At 35.7% G+C, this 23,894-nt stretch overlaps 2 protein-coding genes across 2 annotated transcripts in view; one reads left to right on the top strand and one right to left on the bottom strand.

Annotated features, from left to right (window-relative positions):
• The first annotated feature begins 1,374 nt into the window (after window positions 1-1,374).
• On the top strand, window positions 1,375-4,311 carry LOC128989345 (uncharacterized). Its single transcript, XM_054411228.1, has 2 exons — window positions 1,375-1,539; window positions 2,044-4,311. The coding sequence occupies exons 1-2, from the start codon at window positions 1,375-1,377 to the stop codon at window positions 4,309-4,311; spliced, it is 2,433 nt and encodes an 810-aa protein (XP_054267203.1).
• A 1,298-nt stretch (window positions 4,312-5,609) lies between these two features.
• LOC128991174 (serine/threonine-protein kinase mTOR-like) overlaps window positions 5,610-23,894 on the bottom strand; it is a 79,448-nt gene continuing 61,163 nt past the window's right edge. Inside the window, exons 36-42 of the mRNA XM_054413954.1 lie at window positions 23,137-23,279; window positions 22,720-22,860; window positions 22,024-22,229; window positions 16,279-16,426; window positions 15,649-15,952; window positions 14,602-14,782; window positions 5,610-7,138 (exon numbers count right to left, since the gene is read on the bottom strand). Coding sequence (XP_054269929.1) covers window positions 7,123-7,138; window positions 14,602-14,782; window positions 15,649-15,952; window positions 16,279-16,426; window positions 22,024-22,229; window positions 22,720-22,860; window positions 23,137-23,279 — 1,139 coding nt within the window. The 3' untranslated portion in view covers window positions 5,610-7,122. The remainder of the gene's footprint in view (window positions 7,139-14,601; window positions 14,783-15,648; window positions 15,953-16,278; window positions 16,427-22,023; window positions 22,230-22,719; window positions 22,861-23,136; window positions 23,280-23,894) is intronic.

Below are 23,894 nucleotides of genomic sequence, written 5' to 3'. Positions count from 1 at the left end.
AACCTAAACTAACCTAACCTAACTTAACCTAACCTAACCTAAGCTAACCTATCCAAGTAAACTAACCTAACCCAACCAAACCTAACCAAACTTAACCTAACCTAACAAAACTCAACCTAACCTAAACCAACCTAACCTAACCTAACTTAGCCTAACCTAACTTAACCTAACCTAACCTAACCTAACCTAAATTAACCTAACCTAATCTAAACCTAAGTTATGTTATGTTAGGTTAGTTAACCTGTCCGGTGATGTTTTACTTAAAAGCGATCGTAATAAAAACTACATATTCTTGTTCAGGATTAAATTCAGCACAATTTGAGTACCCAAAACATGGGTTTTGAGCAAAAAAAAATTCCCCGTTTTCCCGTTTTTCGGTGATATTTTACTTAATAGTGGTCCGATCGTAATAAAATTTACATATTCTTGTTCAGGACGAAATTCCGCATAATTTGAGTACCCACACCATGGGTTTTGAGCAAAAAATATTTTCCCCGCTTTTCCCACTTTCCGGGAAAACGGGACGTTTCCGAAAAAAACGACAATCATTTTTGAAATCAGCGTGAAATTTCGACCATTTTGAAAAAGGAAATTTTTAATTTCGCGTGAGGTCCGGAGGTCGATATAATTACCCGGGATCTTCTCCAAAAACGGTATCAAAACAGTAGGAAAATCATAAGTATACACCTCAACAACATAATAGACTTACCTAACCTAAGTGACTCCTCCCTCAAGAACATTCGCTCGTTCATTTCTCAGTATAACGAAAATGCCCAAGCACTTATTGCACTAAATCATGACATAGCCAAAGATAATATCTTGCTCTCAGCCATGTTACTAAGGAAATTACCCGCAGACATTCGAAAAAAGTTTGAAAGCTTACGGGTTAGTTCTCAAGACCTACCAACCGTAGGTGAAGTAATAACATTTTTAGAAAATGAATGTGCTTACTTAGAAGCTGCTAACCTCTCTAACTCGCAGTTCCCCAGAACTACTTCAAGCAATGTACGTTTCGCTCAAAATAGTAAGAGGTCCAGCCCTCACTCCTCTCACATAGTCCTACATAAGTCTACACCAAACCGCACTACTTTACTAGCTTTCAGAGACTCAAACGCCACATGCACATTTTGTAGTAAAAGTGATCACAACATTTACCAATGCTCAGAGTTTAAAGATTTGTCCGTACAGGAAAGATACAATTTTGTGAGGAAAAACCACCTCTGTTTAAACTGCTTAGGTACCGCTCATTCTGTCAAAGACTGTAAGTCAAATAAAACATGTTTTCACTGTAAACTGAAACATCACTCCCTCTTACATCAAACTAATAATAGGCCTAATGATAAGCTTAACCAAAAGCCTAAAGATAATGCTCCGATGCCCAAGGAAATGAATAAAACATTTGATCACCCTGAACCTCCTTTTGTAGCTGTCTCCTCAAACCCTAATACCACTATATTGCTAGCCACTGCATTGGTCCACTTGAAAGCTAATAACGGTAACACAGTTGTAGCCCGAGCCGTTATTGACTCCGCATCTATGGTAAGCTGCGTTACAGAAAATATTGCTAACCTGCTTATGCTTAAACGGACATTTTCCAGTAATTCCAAGATAGATGGCCTATCATCAGTAGAAGTTAAATCTAAAGGTGTGTCAAAAGTTAACATATGTCTCTTAGCGGAGAAATGATTGCTGATAACAACCCAGTCCTTATTCTAGACAGAATAACCTCAAACCTCCCACACTCAGAAGTTCCAGTTAATGTTAAAGAATACTTCAAACATTTGGTCCTGGCTGATCCAACTTTTTATCTGCCTAGTAAGATAGATGTGCTCATAGGTGCTGATCTATTCGCTAAAGTTATCACTGGTGAACGCATCATCATTAACAAATATCTTCCTGCTGCCATGAATTCTGTATTTGGATATCATAGGATCTGCCCCAACTCTTCCTGCTGTAGTCCCTCACAAAACAGCCCCTCAATGCAAGGGTAATGTTTCTTCTTTATTAAGTACTCAAGATATTGATTTGCACAATTCTCTGCAGAAATTTTGGACTCTAGAAGAACCTCCCATCAAACTTCATGTAACATCTGAACAAGAAATTTGTGAACATCACTTTCTAAACACGGTTTCTAGGGATTCAGATGGACGCTACTTTGTTAGGCTACCCATAAAAGAAAATCATCCCCCTCTTGGTGACTCATCATTTTGCGCTCGTAATAGATTCCTATCACTTGAAAGAAAATTAGAAAGTCAGCCTGAAGTCAAAGCAGAGTATAGTAAAGCCATACATGATTTATTGTCATCTAGTCACATGGAACCTGCTAACCCTCCCCCAAACAGCGATGACAAACAATTTTACTTACCTCACCATGCTATTGTCAAAGTAGATTCCTCAACTACCAAGCTTCGTGTAGTATACGATGCAAGCGCACGCAGCTCCTCAGGTGTCAGCCTTAACGATATTCTACATACCGGGCCAAAACTACATAATGATCTTAATGATATTCTGTTAAAATTTAGACTATCCCCTATTGTTTTCTCATGTGACATCAAACAAATGTTTCGTCAAATAATGATCCACCCAAATGATAGAAACTATCAAATGTTGTATTGGAGAGATGACAAAGACGAACCCCTTTCAGTTTACCGCTTAACTACAGTTGTGTTTGGATTCAACTGTTCACCCTACTTGGCACTAAGGACACTTCACCAACTTATCACCGATGAAGGTGCAAACTTCCCTCTGGCAGCTGAGGCTTTAAAGAAACAAGTATATGTAGATGATTTAATTTTAGGTGCCAACAGCATAGAACAAGCTTTGGTACTAAGAAATGAGGTGGAACAACTTCTCTTAAAAGGATGTTTCGAACTGAGGAAATGGACTAGCAACTGCCCTCAAATCATGGAAACTCTTCCCGACTCTTACAAAGAAACTCCTCTATATTTCAACTCCTCAGATCAACCTTATTTTAAGGTACTAGGTATAAAATGGTCACCTAACTCAGACACTTTCTCTTATCAGTTGAATATCCCAGATACACCTCCCACTAAACGAGGTATACTTGGAACAGTTAGCAGAATATTTGATCCAAACGGTTGGTTGACTCCAGTCACTCTTTGGGTAAAAGCGTTGATACAAGTTTTATGGGCACTAGGTTTATCATGGGATGCGCCTGTACCTCCGGATCTAACTCAAAAATGGTCTAAGTTCCTCCAACAACTTCCTTTCTTAAGCGAACTTAGCTTACCTCGATATGTTTCCGTAGCTGATGCTGTTCATATCAGTTTACATGGATTTTGTGATGGGTCTGAAACAGGTTACGGAGCTTGTGTCTACTTGCGATGTGTAAGTTCTTCCGGAGAAATCAACGTACATCTGTTAATTGCCAAAGCTCGAGTAGCTCCTCTTAAGAAGATCTCCATCCCTAGACTAGAATTGTGTGGTGCCCATCTTTTGTCCAAACTCCTGAACTATTGCAACTGTCTACTCTCTCAAGATTATCTTGTCAACGAATTACATGCTTGGTGTGATTCATCTGTAGTCTTGTCATGGATAAAAACTGTACCCTACCGCTTAAAAGTTTATGTTGCAAATCGAGTCTCAGAAATTCAAGAACTTACTCCTACTTACATATGGAAACATGTCTCAACTCATTGTAATCCAGCTGACATTGCCAGTAGAGGAACCCTTCCCATTTCTATAAAAGACAACAGTTTATGGTGGAACGGTCCCGATTGGTTATCTATGGATCAGGAATCATGGCCTATTCCTCGCTTCACCCCTCTTCAAGACGAACAATTTCCAGAACGTAAGGCCGAACCTTTACCAATAATGGTTACAACTCAAAAACCAGACTTATTCAACAGCTTTTCATCGTGGTCAACCCTCCAGCGAGTCATCGCTTACATTATGCGCTTCAAAAATTGCTTAACTCCAGGTCATTTTCTGATTGGAGGACCTCTTTTATCTCTTCCCGAAGCTGACTGGAATGATGTCTCAACAAACAGATTGTCAAGGTGGAAGTTTGTTCAAGCATTAACCCAAAGTTTTTGGAAAAGATGGCAAAAGGAATACCTCTACACGTTGCAACAACGAGGGAAATGGAGAAGTCCTCAACCTAACATCAAAATTGGAGATCTTGTCCTATTGCATGAACCAAACCAACCTCCCCTTTCATGGAAAATGGAACGTGTCATTTCAACCTCCCCAGGGCAAGATGGTCTTGTACGAGTTGTAAGATTAAAAACTTCAACAGGAACACTCTCCAGATCTATAACTAAAGTCTCACCCCTCCCAATCAATGAGTAATAAAAGAAGTTAAGACTGTTAACCAAGAGTTTATTGTAAATAATATGTTCATTTCTAAATACATTTTTTTTCTTCTCAATACTTGATTATTAGGTGAACCCCACTAAGTGGTTCACGGGCGGGGGTATGTTCAGTAATATTCAGTATATAATTAACTTTGTTATAATAATGCTTTCTATCAACTAAAAATAAATACAGATGGCATTGGTTTTTAATTTGTTTTAATGTTTAAAACAACATATGTGATTTAACAATGAAATAATTTATTAGTAATTTTGTTAGTTGAAAAACAAACACATCAAGACTCAAGATCCCTCTCTCTCTTTTGTAATGTAAATGTAAAGCTCTGTGAAATTGTTGAAAGTTTATTTGTTAATATTAAAACTATTTGTTAATTGTATCTCAGTGTTCTAATTTGAAGAATCAAACTCCGCTTAACTTATAAATACAGTCCACTCCACACGCTACCGAAATTCTACAATTATTGACATTAATGAAACAATAAGCTACAACAAATCAAATCAATCATTCATAACTTAATTTTAATAATGTTGGTACATAATCGAAACTTACAACAGTTACAACAGTTGACTTTTATTTCTAGGGAGTACAATTAGTTACTTTGGACCTGTGTGAGTACAAAACATGGATATTTTTGTGGCAGGATAGAAAATAAATATGATGAAGTTTCAGTTTAGCAGGAACTTTTTGATCGCCCACTTTAAAAACACTTTGCTGTCACAGGTTTGCATTAGCTTCCAAATAAAGTTCTGTCATTTATTAGGTACTGAAAAATGGCATGTTTTCTTGTGAAAATTGAAACATTTTGCAGAAGGTAAGGATAAAGTGACTCAACTTTGGTAGGAATTATTTGGAAATGTGGATTAAGAAGCTTCCTTTGAAATGTTTTTGGTGAAGTGTCTCATGATAAATTCTAAAATATTTTTAGAAAGGGAGCTTACTTTATGACTCAATTAACCCTGGGTGGTAATTTTAAGCAGTTTCGTTTTCTTTTTCAACTCTGAAAGGTAAATAAAAAGCCCTCTGACTACTTTTCCTAGAAGTTTTTTCACCATAATACAACTGTTAATGGCTTATTTTAATGGATTCTTAATTACATAAATCTAACTTCTTGGGGACTGATTAATAATTTAAAAAATCTGTCTTAAGTGTACTGGAAGGGGTTAAAAATAATTATTAGGGCATAATGAGAAATAACAATATAATTTATATTTTACATACATTAATAATATATTTACAAATAATCTTAAACATAAAAATATTCATTTTGTTGATGGAACAATGATGGTCAAAACGATTATTTTGTAATAAAACTAGATTAAGACATTATACAGGGTGGGGCAATGAGAACTATACAATTTATAAATAACACAAAATCTATAATTTTTATATTACAGATATACAAAAAAACACCAAAAAAAGGCAATCTTATACCATTTTGTCCTGGATAAACCATTATTTCATATATTCAAAACAACTTCCTTCAAATGACATCCTTGAAAATGTTGACATTCTTTGAGTAAAAACCCGTCGAATACGCTTTCAAGCATTTTTTGAGAAATCGCTTGAACCCCTTTGGTGATTATCTGCCTGAGTTCGAGCAAGCATCTTGCATCTTGTAGAGGTGGAAATGGATATATTGATGCAAGATCCTTCCAAGTGATCTCCTAGAAATTTGAAGTATCAAGGATTACTTCCTGATGGACCACTTTGGACTTTGAGTGACTGCGGCTCGTACTCTCTCCACATTGGCTGATGTGCTAACAGTGTTATAGCTTCCACCAATATTTTTTTGGGATTATGCCGTTCTTCTAAATAGTGATACCCAGTTCTCTATTGTTAACCGACTCGGAGCACCCCTGTTTCGATCAATATTGAAATGGTCCCTAAACATTCTCTGTGTTTTAATAAAAAAAATAATTATTCTTAAAAAAAAGTTTCCACAGCAAAAACACGGTGTTCAGGATTCCAAAACGCCATGTTTACTAAAATGGTATCGTTCAATTTTGTTTATGAGCACAGCTGTTCACTCATTGTTGCAATATTTATCAGCTGGTAGCTAAAATAAATTGTATGGTTCTCATTGCCCCACCCTCTATAAACACATTAACATTAAATAAAGTTTCCTCACTCACTGTCTAAATTAGAAGAAATTTAATATGTTTTTAGCTTACTAATGCAAATTATTTTCAAATCAAACTTAGCTAAACTAATTAAAATGCAAATAACAACACTTGGAAACTAGTATGGCATTACTTTTAGGAGTAAATAGTTTTTGCATGTAACAAAAATACATAGCTGACATATGTTTCTGTTAAATTAAATCCTTCACATTTGTGGCTTAAGATAAATTAAGACTCCCGCAAATTATGGAATAATGTAAATCCACAATAAAAGTAACAAATAACAACAAAACTAACAAATGTATCTAAAAAAAAACTATACTATGATTATAACAATAAAAGCGAAAAAATAATCAAAAGATAACCCTCAGACAAAATTGTTTAGCTGTACAACTAACATAACAGTCTCACTTACTGATGATCAAAAATATTCTCTCTGCAAATCCTTTAAGAGGACCAGAAGTCAATTTAAACTCACCAAGGTACACTTTAATAACTAAAACTAAACAAATGAAAAACTAGTGTATTCATTTTTCAACATGATCTAAATTTGATTTTTCCTTATAGAATTCTAGCTATGATAGTGACTAAAACTAAACTTACTTTTTACACTAATATGTATCAATAACCACTATCCTAAAGAGAGTTTCACATTTTCCGCATCAATTTACCAAAATGGACACCTGAAACAGAAAAAGTTTTTGTTGTGTAACAATATTTAAAAACATGGTTTATAATGTCATGCTGTAAATGGAGTAGTATTCAAGTTTCCATATAATTTACAATTACAAATAAAACTGTATCACAATAGGAAAGAAACTTCTATTCACGAATGTTTCAGCCTTAATTTAGAATGCCATCTATTACAAGATGACTCGACTTCCGCACAGTTGATCTTTTCAATGAACTGTGTCATTGATACGTCAAATGTGCGAAAGTCAAGTCAACATTAAGATGGCGCTACTATCAAATGAACATTGGTAGGAGTGTTTGATGAATTTTGACTCTGTTAGCTCAAAGACCTTGAATATATCAAATAGAAGTACCAGGGGGACCGAACATTACATGAGGTGTTTGATTTGTTCAAGAGGTTAAAAAACAAAACCTATAAGCCTACAAATTTTCAGTTTTGCTACGATTAATTAAGTTGTAAAGTCAATTCGTTTTCGGTAGACATTCACTCATTCTTAATTTTCCTAATGACTTTTTCATGTGGAGGAGCAATCGATATTGATAATTTCTACAATAAACTTCAATATAAAAACTCATAGTACATAAATATGTTGACCGTTATTGCGTTAGTCACTGGGATTGCGGAACATCACAACTAATTACAGGATTGTGGAACAACGCAACTAATTACGAGATCGTGAAACAATGCATCAATTACGGCAACGCATCGTCGAAAAGTACAAAATGTCCTTGGCCTTTCCTCTAGACTTTTAGTTCAATATTAGTGTATATTGTTATCCGGTAATTGACTACGTTATTGAACAGTCGTAATTATCCCTTTGGTTAGTACATCATACACTCCAAAAGGATTATATAATCAATGCTCAATAGCATTCATAGGAATGTCCTTTTCCTTTGTACAGTATTTTGTAATTTGCTACTGTACTGTAAATGATTTGTTTACAAGCATATGTTACAATTCATTTTAGTAAAACTGAAAGAGCTACTTGCAGTCCATAAGACTAATGTTAAAAATATTAAAATTTCATTTTAGGTTTTTAACGAAAAACAAATTTTCTCGTTTGTAAAAAATACAACCGACTTCAAACGCTCTAAAAAGAATGAAATAATTTCAATAAAGTAAACTTTTGTATTAGGCAAGCTCACGTATTTTAAGTCGGCGCGGCTCTATGATGATTTTTGATACAAAATTGAAATAGGGTGTCCATATTGCAGGTGACTATCTATATCTAAAGGTGTTAATCTGCATGTCTTTTTCATAGTTATGCGTTAAGTGTTATTTTATTACCGTAATCAGAGATCGGCATTATAGTGGTATTAACGAGTATCTTTAAAAAGATTATAACGCATTTAAATGTTTCTAACTTGGAAAAGTAACGTTTTAATACTAAACTAGCTTTTTTTCCCTCTCATAATATCAAACTAAATTATTTTCCTATTCATATAGAACATTTGTGTGTGTTATTTTCATAATGCATTTATTCTGAAGTAAACATAAAATACAAGAAAATATTTCCTTTAATATATAAACAAAACAGTTCAGTATGTTTTTTTATATATTTATGTTATCCAGCTACAAATTTATTGATTTTCAAAATACACACACAATATTTAATTTCAATCATATTTGCAGTTTGAGCCGCGCCGACTTGAAATACGTGAGCTTGCCTAATACAAAAGTTTACTTTAATAAAATTATTTCATTCTTTTTAGAGCGTTTTGAAGTCGGTTGTATTTTTTACAAAAATAAATTATTTTATGATTTTTAGTGACTGTATAATTTTTTATATATTAATTACTTGAGGTTTTTTGATAAGCAAAACTGTTTGAAACAATCAAAAGTTCCACAGAACAATCATTATTTTAAAACTGCTTGAGTCACCTGTTCAGGTTACATAATCAATGGGTATGAAAATAAACATTTTTAGATATTCCTTAAGAAAGAAAGAGTTGTCCATTACATTAGGCCTAATGAAAAACTAATTGTCTGTTCTAGATACATTGAAATGTCAGACATCATCGTTTCCTGCAATCGGTGTACTTCTACATTATAAAAAGAAATACAGTAACGTCTCAAGCCTTTTGGAACAATATATGAAAGTTATTCCTCAGCCACCAGCACTAAAAAATCTCTCAAAAGTGGAAAATTGGTCGTTAACACGTATAGTACCTTTGGAAAATATTATATGAAAGTTTGGTTTAGCTAAAAGTGGTGTAAGTCATGTAGGGGGTTTTGTTTGCTCAAGATATAGCCTAGTCGAAATTGCAAATCATCTTCCTCTAGGACTTTCCGAAGCAGGCATAATAGTATGGATATGTTATAGTAACTGGGTAGAGAATACTAGGCATGCGGCCTCAGGTCCGCCAATTGAGCGGAGTAAGCAAGCTTTGATATAAACAAATAACTTTAATTTGTTTTCATGATTCAAATTGAATACATGATGACGTCACCATTATAGCAACAATCCAATTGAATTCTCGTGGTTGGTTGGAAGAGTTGAAGGAAATATGAATCCAGTAATCCAGTCAGCTGTTTCTATTAGGTCATTGTTTTTTAATTGTATATATGAGTAATAGTAAAACTGTGTGTTTGTAATAGCATAAAGATAAGTATTATTTTGTCAATATCCTAATGTTTCTTCACCCATTTATGTAATAGGCCTATAGGCTTCCTTCTCATTTTCTCCAACTAAAACATTTAGCCAATTAGTAAACTTTGCTCAGCGAACAGAATGACAGAAGAAGGTGACTATATATAGCAATACCATAGTCAATGGTCACCACAGGAAATAAGGCGTGGCTAATTTCACGAGCTGATGATACCCTGAAAAAGATGGTGGTTGCCGCAACGCTTGTGGCATTGAATTGGTGACGTTTGCGCTAGCTCCGCCCCATTGCCAAAATATAGGCATACTGTACTCAATAAATAGATTAGATTTTAAATACGGCACTGGATAGAGAATTGATGAATTAAACAAGAATATATTTATTCCTCATGCTAAATTACAGCATGATTAAGTAAAATACTGTATATGCATAATACCCCCGCCGCAGCAAACCTGCCGACTAAGCGAATTTCCATTTGTCTTAATTGATTTTCAATTAAATATATTTTAATAACATTAGGTTTAATGAGTACCTAGGTTTGCTGCTACAAGGAAACTAATAAAGTGTGTTTTTTTTGTAAAATATTGATAGCTTAGTACAAAATAAATAAATTTGATCAAAATACAAAATATATCCATAAACAAGCAAACTACAACATTTGACAATATTCTCCATAAGAATAACATAGGAATTTTAAATTTACAATTTTTTAAATTTTCTCCGGTACTATTAACCGAACAAAAATACTTTTACATACTAAATTAATTGTTTTTTTAAGCTCTTTAAAAAGGTCTAAAGAGAAATTGGGAAATTTTGTGTTTTGAGGGTCAAAAGTGAGAAAAACCAATTTTTACCCCATAAAACCCCCCGTAAAGCCCCGTTCCCAGGGTCCGATCATGCTGGTTCGCGAACTCATTCAAGTTTATCCCGCTTTACACCTTTAAACCAAATTTCATCAAAATCGGACAAAAAGTACTCAAGTTATCGCGTTCACGGACGTATATATATATATATATATATATATATATATGTCTATATATATATATATGTCTATATATATATATATATACATATATAAAAATTTGAACGAATGGTGTTTTTGGCCTCTGGGGACATCAAAATGAAAAAATAAATCGGTCTCGGGTCTAGGTCTTACCGTGCCACCTACAGTAATAGCTACTTCCCTATAGGGAAATTCGCTAATAAACTACTGTACAACAAAATTATTAAAATCAAATATAAAAGACGTTATTATATTAGGCTATGGCAATTTAATTTGAGAACCTGCACTGTGTTTATGTACCCTAAAGCCTATTTATTGGGTTGTACTAAATTTACCAACCTGACATAAAAATGCCAACATGCTGTTCTGTTAGCTGTAATAATTCATCTTATAGTATTACGGAAAAAAATAGGAATATTATATCACGCTTATTTTATAACTGGACTCCCCAGGCCAAGCAGTCTAGGCTCTACTTTTTGTAATTATTACCTTATTATCTTCATCTTTTACCCAAAAGGGATTGATGGCGTCAGACTTTCAAATAAAAAATATATACATTTAAATAAACAGACATAAATTACTGAACATATATTTACAACATTGGCATGTGTAATTGTAACTGTGTCTGTATATCTGCACAGAGAAAATTATTTCCACACTTATAAGTTATAAATTGCACAACACAAGTTAACAAGTATAGTTAACTATATTAAATATAAACATTTTAGGATTGTAGATACCTTAATCTAATCGTCATAAACAGTTCCCACACTCCGGACTACTCACCTCTACTACTTCCTTCCCTTCACCACTTCCTACGTCGCGGACCTTTTTCCCTCCCTTCCCATAGCATTTTAAGATTGTAGATACCTTAATCTAATCGTCATAAACAGTTCCCACACTCCGGACTACTCACCTCTACTACTTCCTTCACCACTTCCTACGTCGCGGACCTGTTTCCCTCCCTTCCCATAGCATTTTAAGATTGTAGATACCTTAATCTAATCGTCATAAACAGTTCCCACACTCCGGACCGCTCACCTTTACTACTTCCTTCACCACTTCCTGCGTCGCGGACCTGTTTCCCTCCCTTCCCATAGCATTTTAAGATTGTAGATACCTTAATCTAATCGTCATAAACAGTTCCCACACTCCGGACCGCTCACCTTTACTACTTCCTTCAGCACTTCCTACGTCGCGGACCTGTTTCCCTCCCTTCCCATAGCATTTTAGGATAACAGATACCTTAATCTAATCGTCATAAACAGTTCCCACAGTCCGGACTACTCGACTTTACTACTTCCTTCACCACTTCCTACGTCGCGGACCTGTTTTCCTCCCTTCCCATAGCATTTTAGGATAATTAATACCTTAAAATCGTCATAAACATTTCCCACACTCCGGACTACTCACCTTTACTACTTCCTTCACCATTTCCTACGTCGCGGACCTGTTTCCCTCCCTTCCCATAGCATTTTAGGATTGTAGATACCTTAATCCAATCGTCATAAACAGTTCCCACACTCCGGACCGCTCATCTTTACTGCTTCCTTCACGACTTCCTACGTCGCGGACCTGTTTCCCTCCCTTCCCATAGCATATTAGGATAACAGATACCTTTATCTAATCGTCATAAAAAGTTACCACACTCCGGACTAATATTTACCACAAAACTAATAGCAATGACAACAATTAAAAGAAATAATCTCCTTGGAATAATTCAGTAAGGCCGCCAGAAATTATGCGAATCGGTGTATTGTTAATCAACGCTTAATGGTATTCATCGGACTCCTTTTCTTTTGTACTGTCTTTTGTAAATAGGCCATATGTGCATGTGCAAGCTGAGGTGCCCGTGGGTACAGAATGTCGAGTCGCATACGTTACGATTCTTTGTTTACATCTACGTTGTTATCTCGTAACCATCATGGCAACTCATGAGACTCATGTTAAACATTGCAAATTTTATGTAAGTCTTAAATTGAACAGGTATTATCAAATTGAAATTTGTTTGTTTCGAAACATCAAAAATATTTGTCGAAATACCCCTGGTAAGTTTGGATTCAATATGTTCAGCCGTTATTGAGTTAATTGATTACATAGTTTGCATAAGGTCCGATCTCAAAGAGCTTCGCTCGCTCCGCTCAATTAATAAACATTCCACATCTGCAAATGAAATATGTATATGAAAGATTGGTTCAGCTAAAAGTGGTGCAAGCCATGTAGGTGGTTTTGTTTGATCAAGATATAGCCTAGTCGAAATTGCAAATCATCTTCCTCTAGGACTTTCCGAAGCAGGCATAATAGTATTGCTATGATATAGCAAGGCCACAACTGGGTAGAGAATATCAATAAACATTCCACATCTGCAAATGCATGTTTAGTAATTAAAATATTTAACAATTTTACAATTGACGATTATGCACTGTCACACTTCTTAGGTCGTGTAAGGAATAATTGCATTTAATTTATATTTAGACCTGCTTTACGAATGCTTTGGTTTTCACAATACACCTTTATTTTTCAAAATCATACAGCTATTCACTGAAACATATATGTTTTTGTAAGTCAGAATATTCAATAATAAAAACAGAATTACTGTATACACAAATCAAACGTTAAAATACATTTTTTATAGTAACCAAAACAAAATGCATTTTTCTCAATGTAATTCATTTAGGCTCCATGGCAAGAAATAGTTTATTGATCAATATGAAGCAACTGTTTCATGAAGAATTGTCTGTAGCTTCATTTAAATGGTTTCAACTAACAGCTGTAGGAATGTTATTATTATTTATTGCCTTCTCTGCACAAATGTAAACAATCTGCACAAATGTAAACAAAATAAATGTTGAATATTTAAGGTTTTCAGAATTTTTCACTGAAACAAATACTATACTTAAACATAATATATAAGGTACCAAATAGAAACTCTCCTGGTTATTTTGGTGGTGGAACCACACTAACTGGTAAAAGAATCACAGAGAAATTGGTGAACATACATAGAAAAAAAAAAAAAACATCGCCACAAACAAATTGAGAACCTCCTCCTTTTGTTGGTAGTGGGGAAGTCGGTTAAAAAGGATTATATAATCAATGCTCAATAGCATTCATAGGAATGTCCTTTTCCTTTGTACAGTATTTTGTAATTTGCTACTGTACTGTAAATGATTTGTTTACAAGCATATGTTACAATTCATTTGAGTAAAACTGCCATAGCTACTTGTAGTCCATAAGACTAATGTTAAAAATATTAAAATTTCATTTTAGGTTTTTAACGAAAAACAAATGTTCTCAGAACAGAACCTAGCATGGACATAATTTTTAGCCTAAAACTAAGATATTTCTAACAATTTGGAGAAAATCATAGGAGCCGTTTTCGAAATCATTGTGCGCAAACGTTACTCATATTATAGTATAGAAATATAAATAGTTTTTTAATTGTAGAATAAAGGGGGATATCAGCTAGCTTACCTTAGAAGAAATAAATTTACTTGTAGGCCATAGAAATCAAAGAAGACTCATAAACATTTAATATTTTGTCATTAAGAGGCCTTTGTCAAGTGTAGAGAAAGAAAGTTTTAAAAATCTAAGATATTTTGTGTTATGTGAAGATTTTGTGAACTCTTTTTCCTTACACTTGACAAAGCCCCACCTGAGGATGAAATATTGTTTGTTTTATGTGTCTTGTTAGTGTTCTAAGGCTTACCTGTATTTCTTCTAAGGTAGGCTAGCTGCTATCTCCCTATTTTCTACAATTTAAAATCCTGGCCTAGAGCCTTTCCTTGATCAAAACTAAAATAGATCGTTGCTAAACTTATATAATATAACACTAACTACACTTACCATCCGATATAACACTGGCACAGATTCTCGTTTGCTGTTGCCTGGAGAATAAGCAGCTGCACTTGTCTCTCCACAGTCAGTTCTTCTTCTTGTGAAAAATCTCGACCAGTCAGTTTATCCTTCACTCTACAGATGATATTTACCGCTTTTGCGTTCATCGCTTCAGGTTGGCTGTTGTCACCTAGAGAAGATGGTCAAAGTTACGACTGCAGGTGGCTACATCAATTATATTGCAAAGGTTGTCAAGATTTTGCACAAGTGACCCAATTGTTTATAAAAAAAGAAGAACAATTTCAATTATATATGCCAGTTGGTGTAAGTTTCTATCAAGTCAGAAGGGAATATGAGAAAATTAATAATAAGCAGAACACCCTGCTGTCAAAACTTACGCCTCGGTAATCCGGGCCGTTGGCAGTACCATATTATCGAAAATGCTGGATAACTGAAATTTCCTGGTGATTGAAAATCTTCTAAAAACAGCTGTTATTACAAGAGTAGCAAAAATCCCTTTAATTTTAAGGAGTAAAAATAAAATCGGTGGTCAGCAGGCCAAGTTTTATTGAACTCTCTCTTATTGAACAGAAGTGATATACAATAATAAGAATTAAAAAAAAATAATAATTTAACAATAAAGTGCGTCTGAATTTTATTGAGCGCAATCAACGTCTACCGGTTTCTTATGACATCTACCAGTCATTCCAAATGTCTACCGATAGCTCCCGTTTCTGCATAAAGTGCTAATATGGCTTAGAATTAAAAAAAGTATTTTTAAACCTTAAGACTAAAGCCATTAATGAAAGTTCTAGACCACTAGATGACAGATTATAGTTCGGCCGCTTAGAAAACGACCTGCGCGCTAATGCTAAACCAATGCTGGAGGAGGTCGCTTTCTAAGCGGCCGAACTATAGCGGACTTTTACTGTATCTCATTTATTGTAGCAACAAACTGGCAATCATAATGAGACTTCTATTTCACAGTTTCATACTGTAGTTTATGACAACAGGTGCAGGTAGGAAAAGTTTGTTGAGAATAGACGTAAGACACACCTGTGTTCTCCGTGCTGCTGGGACCAGCTGGCTTCTTCCCAACGTTGGCACTGAGACTGTTGGCAACACTGTCCAGGATATCACCGTGGTCTGCCTGCGACGAGGATGATGGGATGCTGGACTCCGGCTGGGACTTTGTTCGCTTGGCCTTCACTGCAGCTCCGCCCTGGTCCATGAGTCTCCAGTTGAGCAACGGGTCGTAAACAAACGCCTCCAACACTGCCATCAAACTGTCCTTGTTCCTATGCAGCACTGACATGACGCTCTCGCAGGTGCGGCGGTATGTACCCTCGATGCCAGTCACCTGCAACACATAAAATGGTATACTTAAATAAACCCAAGACCACAACCTAACTATCCTGGGTTTTCTTTTTGTGTTTCCTACATAGTTTTTAGCTTCAACACCAGTGAAATTTTTCAAATGAGGACAATAATTAAAAACTTGAAGGGAGGGTTGTCAAAATCATGAAAATGTTTGTGGATACGCCATGGATTGAACCCGTCTCTTTTGCACCAAAGTCCGAGACACAAACCACTAGGCTAGCTGCATTACCATCTGGATTCATGGATATAAATTTGCTAAAACTAACCTATGTCAATGGTATTATGAAAATAGATAGAGCTTCTGACCTCCATTGCATTGATCAGCATCCTAGTGAGGCGGAAAGGTATCTTCTCAGGGAACTTTTCTCTAGTCATGGCAACTTCAAAACAGTCACCAAAATCAATATGGAGGATCTTTCCACTCAGTCTGTCTAGCATGAGGTTGGAAGGATGCCTGAAAAAATCATTTTGAAACCAGTCACAACATATTTTTAATAGGCATAAGTCATGGTCATATCATAAACAATTCAAATTATCAATATCAATCCTTCTACGTGATACAGGTAAACCTGTTGGTACTGCTTAAGAACAACCCAACAACCTTGATAAACGTTTTCCAAATTTAAATGCAGCCTAACACAAGGCCAGGACATTCACTCGTATTCAACTAGAGGCAGAGAACAATATAGGTTGGCCCAAAACAGGTCCCGTGCAGCCTCAAGCTTGCCCTCTCAGACGGGGGTGAGATTTTTGAATAGTCTTCCTGAACAAATAAGGAAAGAAAAGAACAAAAAACGGTTCAAACGGATTTTAAAAAGATATCTGATTAATAAAGAATATTACACTGTGGGTGAGTTTTTTGACACAAATGAGTAGATGGTGTTCGGCTGCTCTGAGGTTCTAAATCAATCAAATGACAAGTTCTGTGTAATTTTTTAAAAATTCGTATTATTAATTGTTTTATGCTGTTGTATTTATTTGTTTTGCTGTCGCTTGTTATGCCTGTATTAAATGTTAACGGATGCCATGCAATTTTATATTTGTTTCACGGCAATAAAGATATTATTATTATTATTATTACCTGACTATTGATTAACACGTTTACTGCGGCATGTTCCCGATCGGAGACATTTGCCATGGACATTGTAATGCGATTATATTTCGTCTGTATATTGAGAAGGAAACGCATATTGTGTCTTAGCGTGCATGTTAGGTTATTGGTTTTTTTTAATTTTGTGTTGGTCAAGGTTACCGCCAATATTAATATACAGGGCTTCATTTTCGCGTTTGTTGACGTTGTTCATCATCGTGTCTGTTGTAGCATGTTACACATTTGATGATATGGATCAGAATAACGATACTGAATGTACTGTATCATTGTGGAAGGAACCTAAATTCAAAATTTAGCTTGATCCTTTTTTGCATTATGTTTTGATGGTGTTTCCGGGTACTTCCGGGTAACCTTAAGTGCTGCTATCTATTGGGTTTTTGTAAAACTACGTCCACAACGACTGGGACGCAGTATATGCCTCACCTATTGGATGAAACTAAATTCAAACATTTTCACTCACTCATTCACACAGTGCATTAGTCCGGCCATCACGTAGCCGCAGCGAATCTGTTAACAACGCCTAATCATCCCATTAACAAGTTACCAGTTGTACTATGCATGGTTGCTTCTCAATGTTATTAATATAGAATAATGTTTAAACACCTCTTTGTAGATTGAACTATTTCTGTTCGCCTTCAACATTATTTTCAGCTCAAGTATTTGACTTGATCCAACATTTACTTTCAAATATGTGATGTGCATAGATTACACATAGACAGCTGAAATGATGAAACTTTAAAACATAGCTATAAAAATTAACGTTAACTTCTCATTACTTCACTTGAGGAAGTTAAGTTTTATTGACAAGATTGAATACACCAAAAAACCATTTAAAACGAGTTACAAAAAAATAAAAGTAATATGGCAATTTCCTCGTCTTCTAGGACACTAACGAGGAACAGTTTAGAGTTTTTAGACATTCCAACTTTAAGTTAAAGTTGTCGCCAGTTTTTAATCAAAATTGTCGTAGTTGATGCGAGCCACCAACAGATTGTGCTGAAGTAAATTAGTAATTTCTGTCGAACACACAGGCTTTTTTACCAAAAAAATAAGGTAGAAACATAATTTTAGACACTGGTACATTTTGTGGTTCTTTTTTAATAACAAATTGGTACAACCTGGTCCATATAGATGGGATGCCTACTTCAGGAACCAATAGTGAATGGTTTAATACACTCTTCAGGCTTGGTCAAGTTGGTCCCTCTCAGGCTTGCTTTTTAAGTTATTTGTACCTCATTACCACCTTAACCTCATGAATTCCAAGAAATAATACCAGCCGTGTCCAAAACTATCATTGTGGTGGTGAATTATTTTTAGGGGTGGGCCGATACCGATACTCGATACCAAAATACTCTCGATACCAGCGGTATCGAGGTATCGTCGATACTCGATACTTGCCTGTTTTGGGTTCGATACCGATACTGACACTGAACCACTGAATGCTACGAATCGGTGCAGATTAAGTCAGTTCAGTCAGAGCGCCGAGCGGGTAAATTGCCGTTGCCGTTACGAATCCTAGCTGTTTGCCTACTTAGTTAAATATACTCGCAACTCGAGTCGAGTAGTAGAGGTTAAGCCGATTTCGTTGATATTTGACAAGTAAATAATAAGAAAGGAAAATGTTTGAGTTTTATTTAATCCCTTAACCCCTTTCAATATTGACATACCTAATAATAATCGGCAACCTAGACATCGCTTGCGTCATCCATTTCACTGACAGCGACAGCTGACACTGGGTGATAGTGATAGGTAGTGGCGTGCGGCGAGTGCGATGCATTGAAATTTCAATTCAATTCTAAAAAGGGATGTGTCGATTATCGTCATCGATACCACCATCCATTGGTTACCACTTGGACATTGGTATCGGTTCGGTACCAAGACTCGATTGTCAAAAGTCGATTCCGATAACACCGACACCCGACAGGGATAAATATTTTATTTTAACATTTATTAACTTTATAGCTACAGTATTAGTTTTGTAATCACGGTTAACAATTGTCATAGCCAAACTTAGAAACTATCTAGTTTAAAACAGCGACGGTGCCAGTGACATTATTTAGCTTCAGCTCATTGCACAACACAATCTACATTTCAAGATGTCAGACTCAACTCATGAGACAACCGGCGCGCGAATGTCCTGCCAACACGAAATTAATTATACTAAACAATGTCTGTATCAATAAGTCAGACATTTAGATGTATTATTTTTATTTTTAGTACAAAATAAATAACCTAAACACGTCGAAATGTTCAGTTTCCTCCCTGCAATATTCAACCAACCATTAAACTTTAACATCGTCATCGTCGTATGGTTAGGCTTGCTTTATATTGCGCCAAAAAGTAGGTCCATATTTATCTGTACTATTTAACTGATTAAAGAGTTTAGTGATATCATAAGCCTTAGTCCATGTCGATTTTGTAATGTTATAACGAATAGTGAATGTTGACAATAAAAGTATGTAACAACAGTTCTCATTGGTCAGGAGGCGACAATGCACTACCATGTCAGCCAAGAGCCAATCGACTTTCGTGTTTCAATGAAGCAATAGAGCAAATGACGATTGCTTAGACATCGTTTTATGTGCTTACTACTTATTGTGGTTGGGAAGGGTTGAAGGGTATCGATAATTTATCGTAATTCGAGGTCCGATATGTAATACGTGTTCGTTTATGCATAATGAGTATTAAAGTATAAAAAAACTAGGTTAGTTACAGACAGGTTCAAATCATCGATTGTTCCGATCCATTTTTGACACCCCTACACGGAAGTTATAGTGACGTCGTGCATAAGGGCCAGGCAGGCCGGTTCACAGTGAATCCACTCTGCCGACCCTATACTCTTGGTATCATCGGGAACATAGTCAAACACTTTTGTTACTAAATAAAACTATGGCATCTATATATATATATATATAAAAGGCAAAGCCCTCACTGACTGACTGACTGACTCATCACTAATTCTCCCACTTCCCACTTACCTAGAAGGCTGAAATTTGGTACAATGATTCTTTAGGCATTAAGTAGGAAAACTAAGTGGTTTTTATTCTGATCGGACTCTCGGGCTCCGCCCCAGTGGCTCTGGAGTTTCCCATGTTAACCTAATGAGTACTCATATTTAAATGGAATTAATGAATCTTAACAGCTGTTTCAATTAAACAAGTTGGATCTGTTCTATGATGTTAAATAGCATTAAAGTTACAAGGATTACCAACAGAGTGCAGCACTATTATTTTTTTAAATATTTTACAACAGCTAATTTTAAACCAAAAGTGAGTGAGCGTAGCGAACGAACTTCAACCCGGAGGCGAGTTAGCGTAGCGAACGAGCTAACCTGAAGGCAAGTGAGCGCAGCGAACGAGCTCCAACCCAAAGGTGAGTGAGCGTAGCGAACGAACTTCAACCAGGACGTGATTGAGCCATGCGAACGAGCTCACATATGAAGTTAAACGGGGCAAAGCCCGCGGGTACAGCTAGTGTTTTATAAAAGCACTGTTTTGGAGATTCTAGTCCCAAAACATACTCTTTATTGTAGGCTAAAAGTAAAACTTATCTATTGCCATACTTTTCTCCACAGACGTCGACTTATTCTACAATCTCTTTAAAAAATACCAGGTTTCAGTCAAAATACTTTTGTAAAAATTGACAGTGTGCTGTTTTAACACAGTCATTCCTTGACCACGATCGTTTTTACTCACTATAGAGAAAAGACTCTCCTTACAAAAAGTATTTATAGGTCAAGATGTATGTAGTTTTTTTAAAAGAATAACTGCAATTGCTTTTAAAAATAAATACAAAAACTGTCAAATGACTTAGATTAATACCGGTACTTTAAGGCCTAAGCCTATTTATAAATTAGAGGAAACTTTATTAGATCTCATCATAGTCAAATTCAAACATTTACAGTGTTTTAAAATAATTAACACTCAGAAACGTTTGTGTAATGCAAATCTGCAAGCGACTGACGCCGAGAGTAAGGGAGGGCATGTGAACCAGGCTTTAGAGCAAACTTTCTCTTTTCATACCCCATGTCCCGTTAGACGGTGGGCGGAGCTTCACACTAAATAAACACTCAGTTCATTCATTCACAGTAGAGAATAGTTTTTGTGGCAGTGATGTATGTCTCTTGTCTGCTCTTTATAGCTCACACGGAGATTTCTTTCGAGAAATTATAAGTGATAATCTTTATTAAAAATAAGTGAAAAACTGTTGACATTTTCAAGGAAAAAAAGTTAAGAAATAAAAGTGTTAAAAATAAAAATGTTGTTTGATTAGTTATTCTGTATTTCAAAAATATCCTCATTTATGAATGTGTTTTCAGCTAGACTTGGTGACTTTTTCATAGTTAAACAAATTTTGAAGATATATAACTGTTTTTCATACAACTAGTGAGAAAATGTCATTATATAGGAAGTTCGTTTTTACTCTCTTAGGGGAAAAAACTTACCTTTACAAAGAGTATTTTTAGGCCAAGATGTACGTAATTTTTTATTTTTATTTATAGCTTAATGAGTTAACTAAGACAATTGATGCAATTTCAAATAAATACAAAAACTGACAAATGACTTAAATAAATACTTATATAAGCCTATTTATAAATTAGAGAAAACTTTATTAGATCTCATGCTTTAGTCAAATTCAAACATTTACAGTAGGCCTATTTTAAAATAAACACTTAGTTCCATATTTTTGCAATTAATAATAAACCTTTAACACCAAAATATAAGTTTGATGATTGTGTTTTTTTATGGTATAACAGTTTATAATATTATTAGTGGAAGAAACTGTGCAAAAAAGATAGGTATCAGAAGTATCGGTATCGATAGGTATCGAGAGTACTTTGGTGGTATTGGTATCGGTATCGGTATCGACAATTTTTGGTATCGGCCCATCTCTATATTTTAAAACTCTACTTTCTGTCTTCGTCCAAGTGATGACATTACCTGTCGCCGAGTCCAAGTATGTAGCCCACCATGGACATGACGGCCAGGGAGCGAGTGTAGTTGGTCCTGCGGTCGAACCACACCTCGGAGCTGGGCGACTTGAGCCACAACAGTCGAGCAAGGTCGTCACCCTGCGTGTGCTCCAGGGCGTGCTCAAACACCTCCACCTTCTGCATCAGTGTCAGGTGGTCGTAATCCGGGGCCATCTGTTGGACAACAAGCAATCATCATTATAACTTGTCAACAAGCAAAGTTAAAATTATTTAACGCATTCGTTGCTGACGACTCCCATTGGAGTCATGCCATACAGGGTGCGAAGCCAATGGAAGTCACAGTACAGATTTATAAAGATTGTTTACTGTGAGCTCTGCGTTTATCGGAGATCAACTGAACTATGTCAGCTTGTTGTGCCGGTACCATGTACTTAATTTCAGTTGCATCTGATTTCGGCTCCTGCCACTAGTGCCCCTGGCGGACGGTTCTGGCTGGAGTCGCCCTTATGCGTTCTTTAGTGTGAGCCTAGCTCTTGCTGCATTTTATGGTCCCATTGTTAAGTCATTGGTGATTGACGGGATTTGAACCCAGGATCTTGGTGACCAAAGCCCCTTTGCTAGACCAGCCTGCTCTATATACTAGAGGGTAAATGTAGAGGCTTGATACCTCTTAATGCACCTCATGTTACCAGAATCAACTTACCCTAAGCATGATACGATGTTCAATGTTGAGAAGTATTTTCTTCTTCTCTCTGTAGTCTCGGATGAGAGTGTGTAGTGTGTCACAGTGTGGTACCCAGCCGATCAGACCTGAGTTTGTAGACAACGGGATGACTGCATACCTCTGCATCAAACAACAAGTATCTAATTTATAAACACAAACAATTGTTAAAATTTACAAAATTCTGCATCGCACATGAATAAGTGATAACAAAGAAAAGTTGAGACAGATAAAATGTACTATTGCTATTTTAAAATATAAAAATGTTTCCCTTAAGGATTTTTGTATTGACCTGTTAGTAAAATAAGGATATTGCGGGATGTAGGGTATCAATATGTAAGAAACCTATTACTCATAGAGTTAGGTTTCTTTTGGAAGTTTTAGGATATAGGAAAGTACCTGTATGGTAAGATTCCTTCTGAAGGTGTCGGGATCGTTTAGCAGCAAAGTGTTGACTAGTCCAAACAGTTGCATTACTCTCTCGTCCTGGCGAAGGTCTTCATGTCCTTTCAGCAGGAACATGTAGTCGTTGCCATTGCTCCCTGCAACATTTAGACGTTTTAATCAAAAGTAAAAAAAGCAAAGATACATTGGCAGGAACAGTTTATACAAGACACTGAAAATCAAGAAAAGTAACACTTGTTTTCAAAATATTGGGCAATTTCATTTTTTTTTTTTTATTAGGAAAAAAGGAAATAATTGGATAAAATATGGGTAATTAGAGGTTATTTAAAGTGATATTGTTTTGTTGGCTTATCTTTGACAACTATGACCAACCATTCTACACTACTGTTTTGTCCTAGTGGTCTTCTTCAGAATTTACAGGCCAGGAAGTAGGTAAAAACATGGGTAGGGTGAAGGTTTTGAAGTACAGTAGAACTCAAATCATCCTATTGGGATCGTACCCCATTCGGATAAACAAAAATTCGGAGAATTGGATTTTACCAAAAATTCAGTGTTTTTTAAGGAAAAGAGGCAGAGTCATGTCAAGCTTTTACAATTGCAGAACACATTTGCGACAATTTTGTGACAGGAAAATGTATGCTTTTGCCGTGATTGGGGAGTACAATTATGATTTTCCGTGACCGCGGGAGATGATGATGGAGTCAACATTTGGATCATCTGCGATTTGGATAGTTGGAGTTTGGATAATTGGA

The sequence above is a fragment of the Macrosteles quadrilineatus genome, unplaced genomic scaffold (genome assembly GCF_028750875.1).
Source record: "Macrosteles quadrilineatus isolate MER2022 unplaced genomic scaffold, UCM_ALF_1.0 Scaffold_3__2_contigs__length_128488019, whole genome shotgun sequence".
NCBI classification, from domain to species: domain Eukaryota; kingdom Metazoa; phylum Arthropoda; class Insecta; order Hemiptera; family Cicadellidae; genus Macrosteles; species Macrosteles quadrilineatus.
The sequence above is the reverse complement of the archived record's forward strand: the minus strand, read 5'-3'. Positions and strand labels throughout refer to the sequence as shown.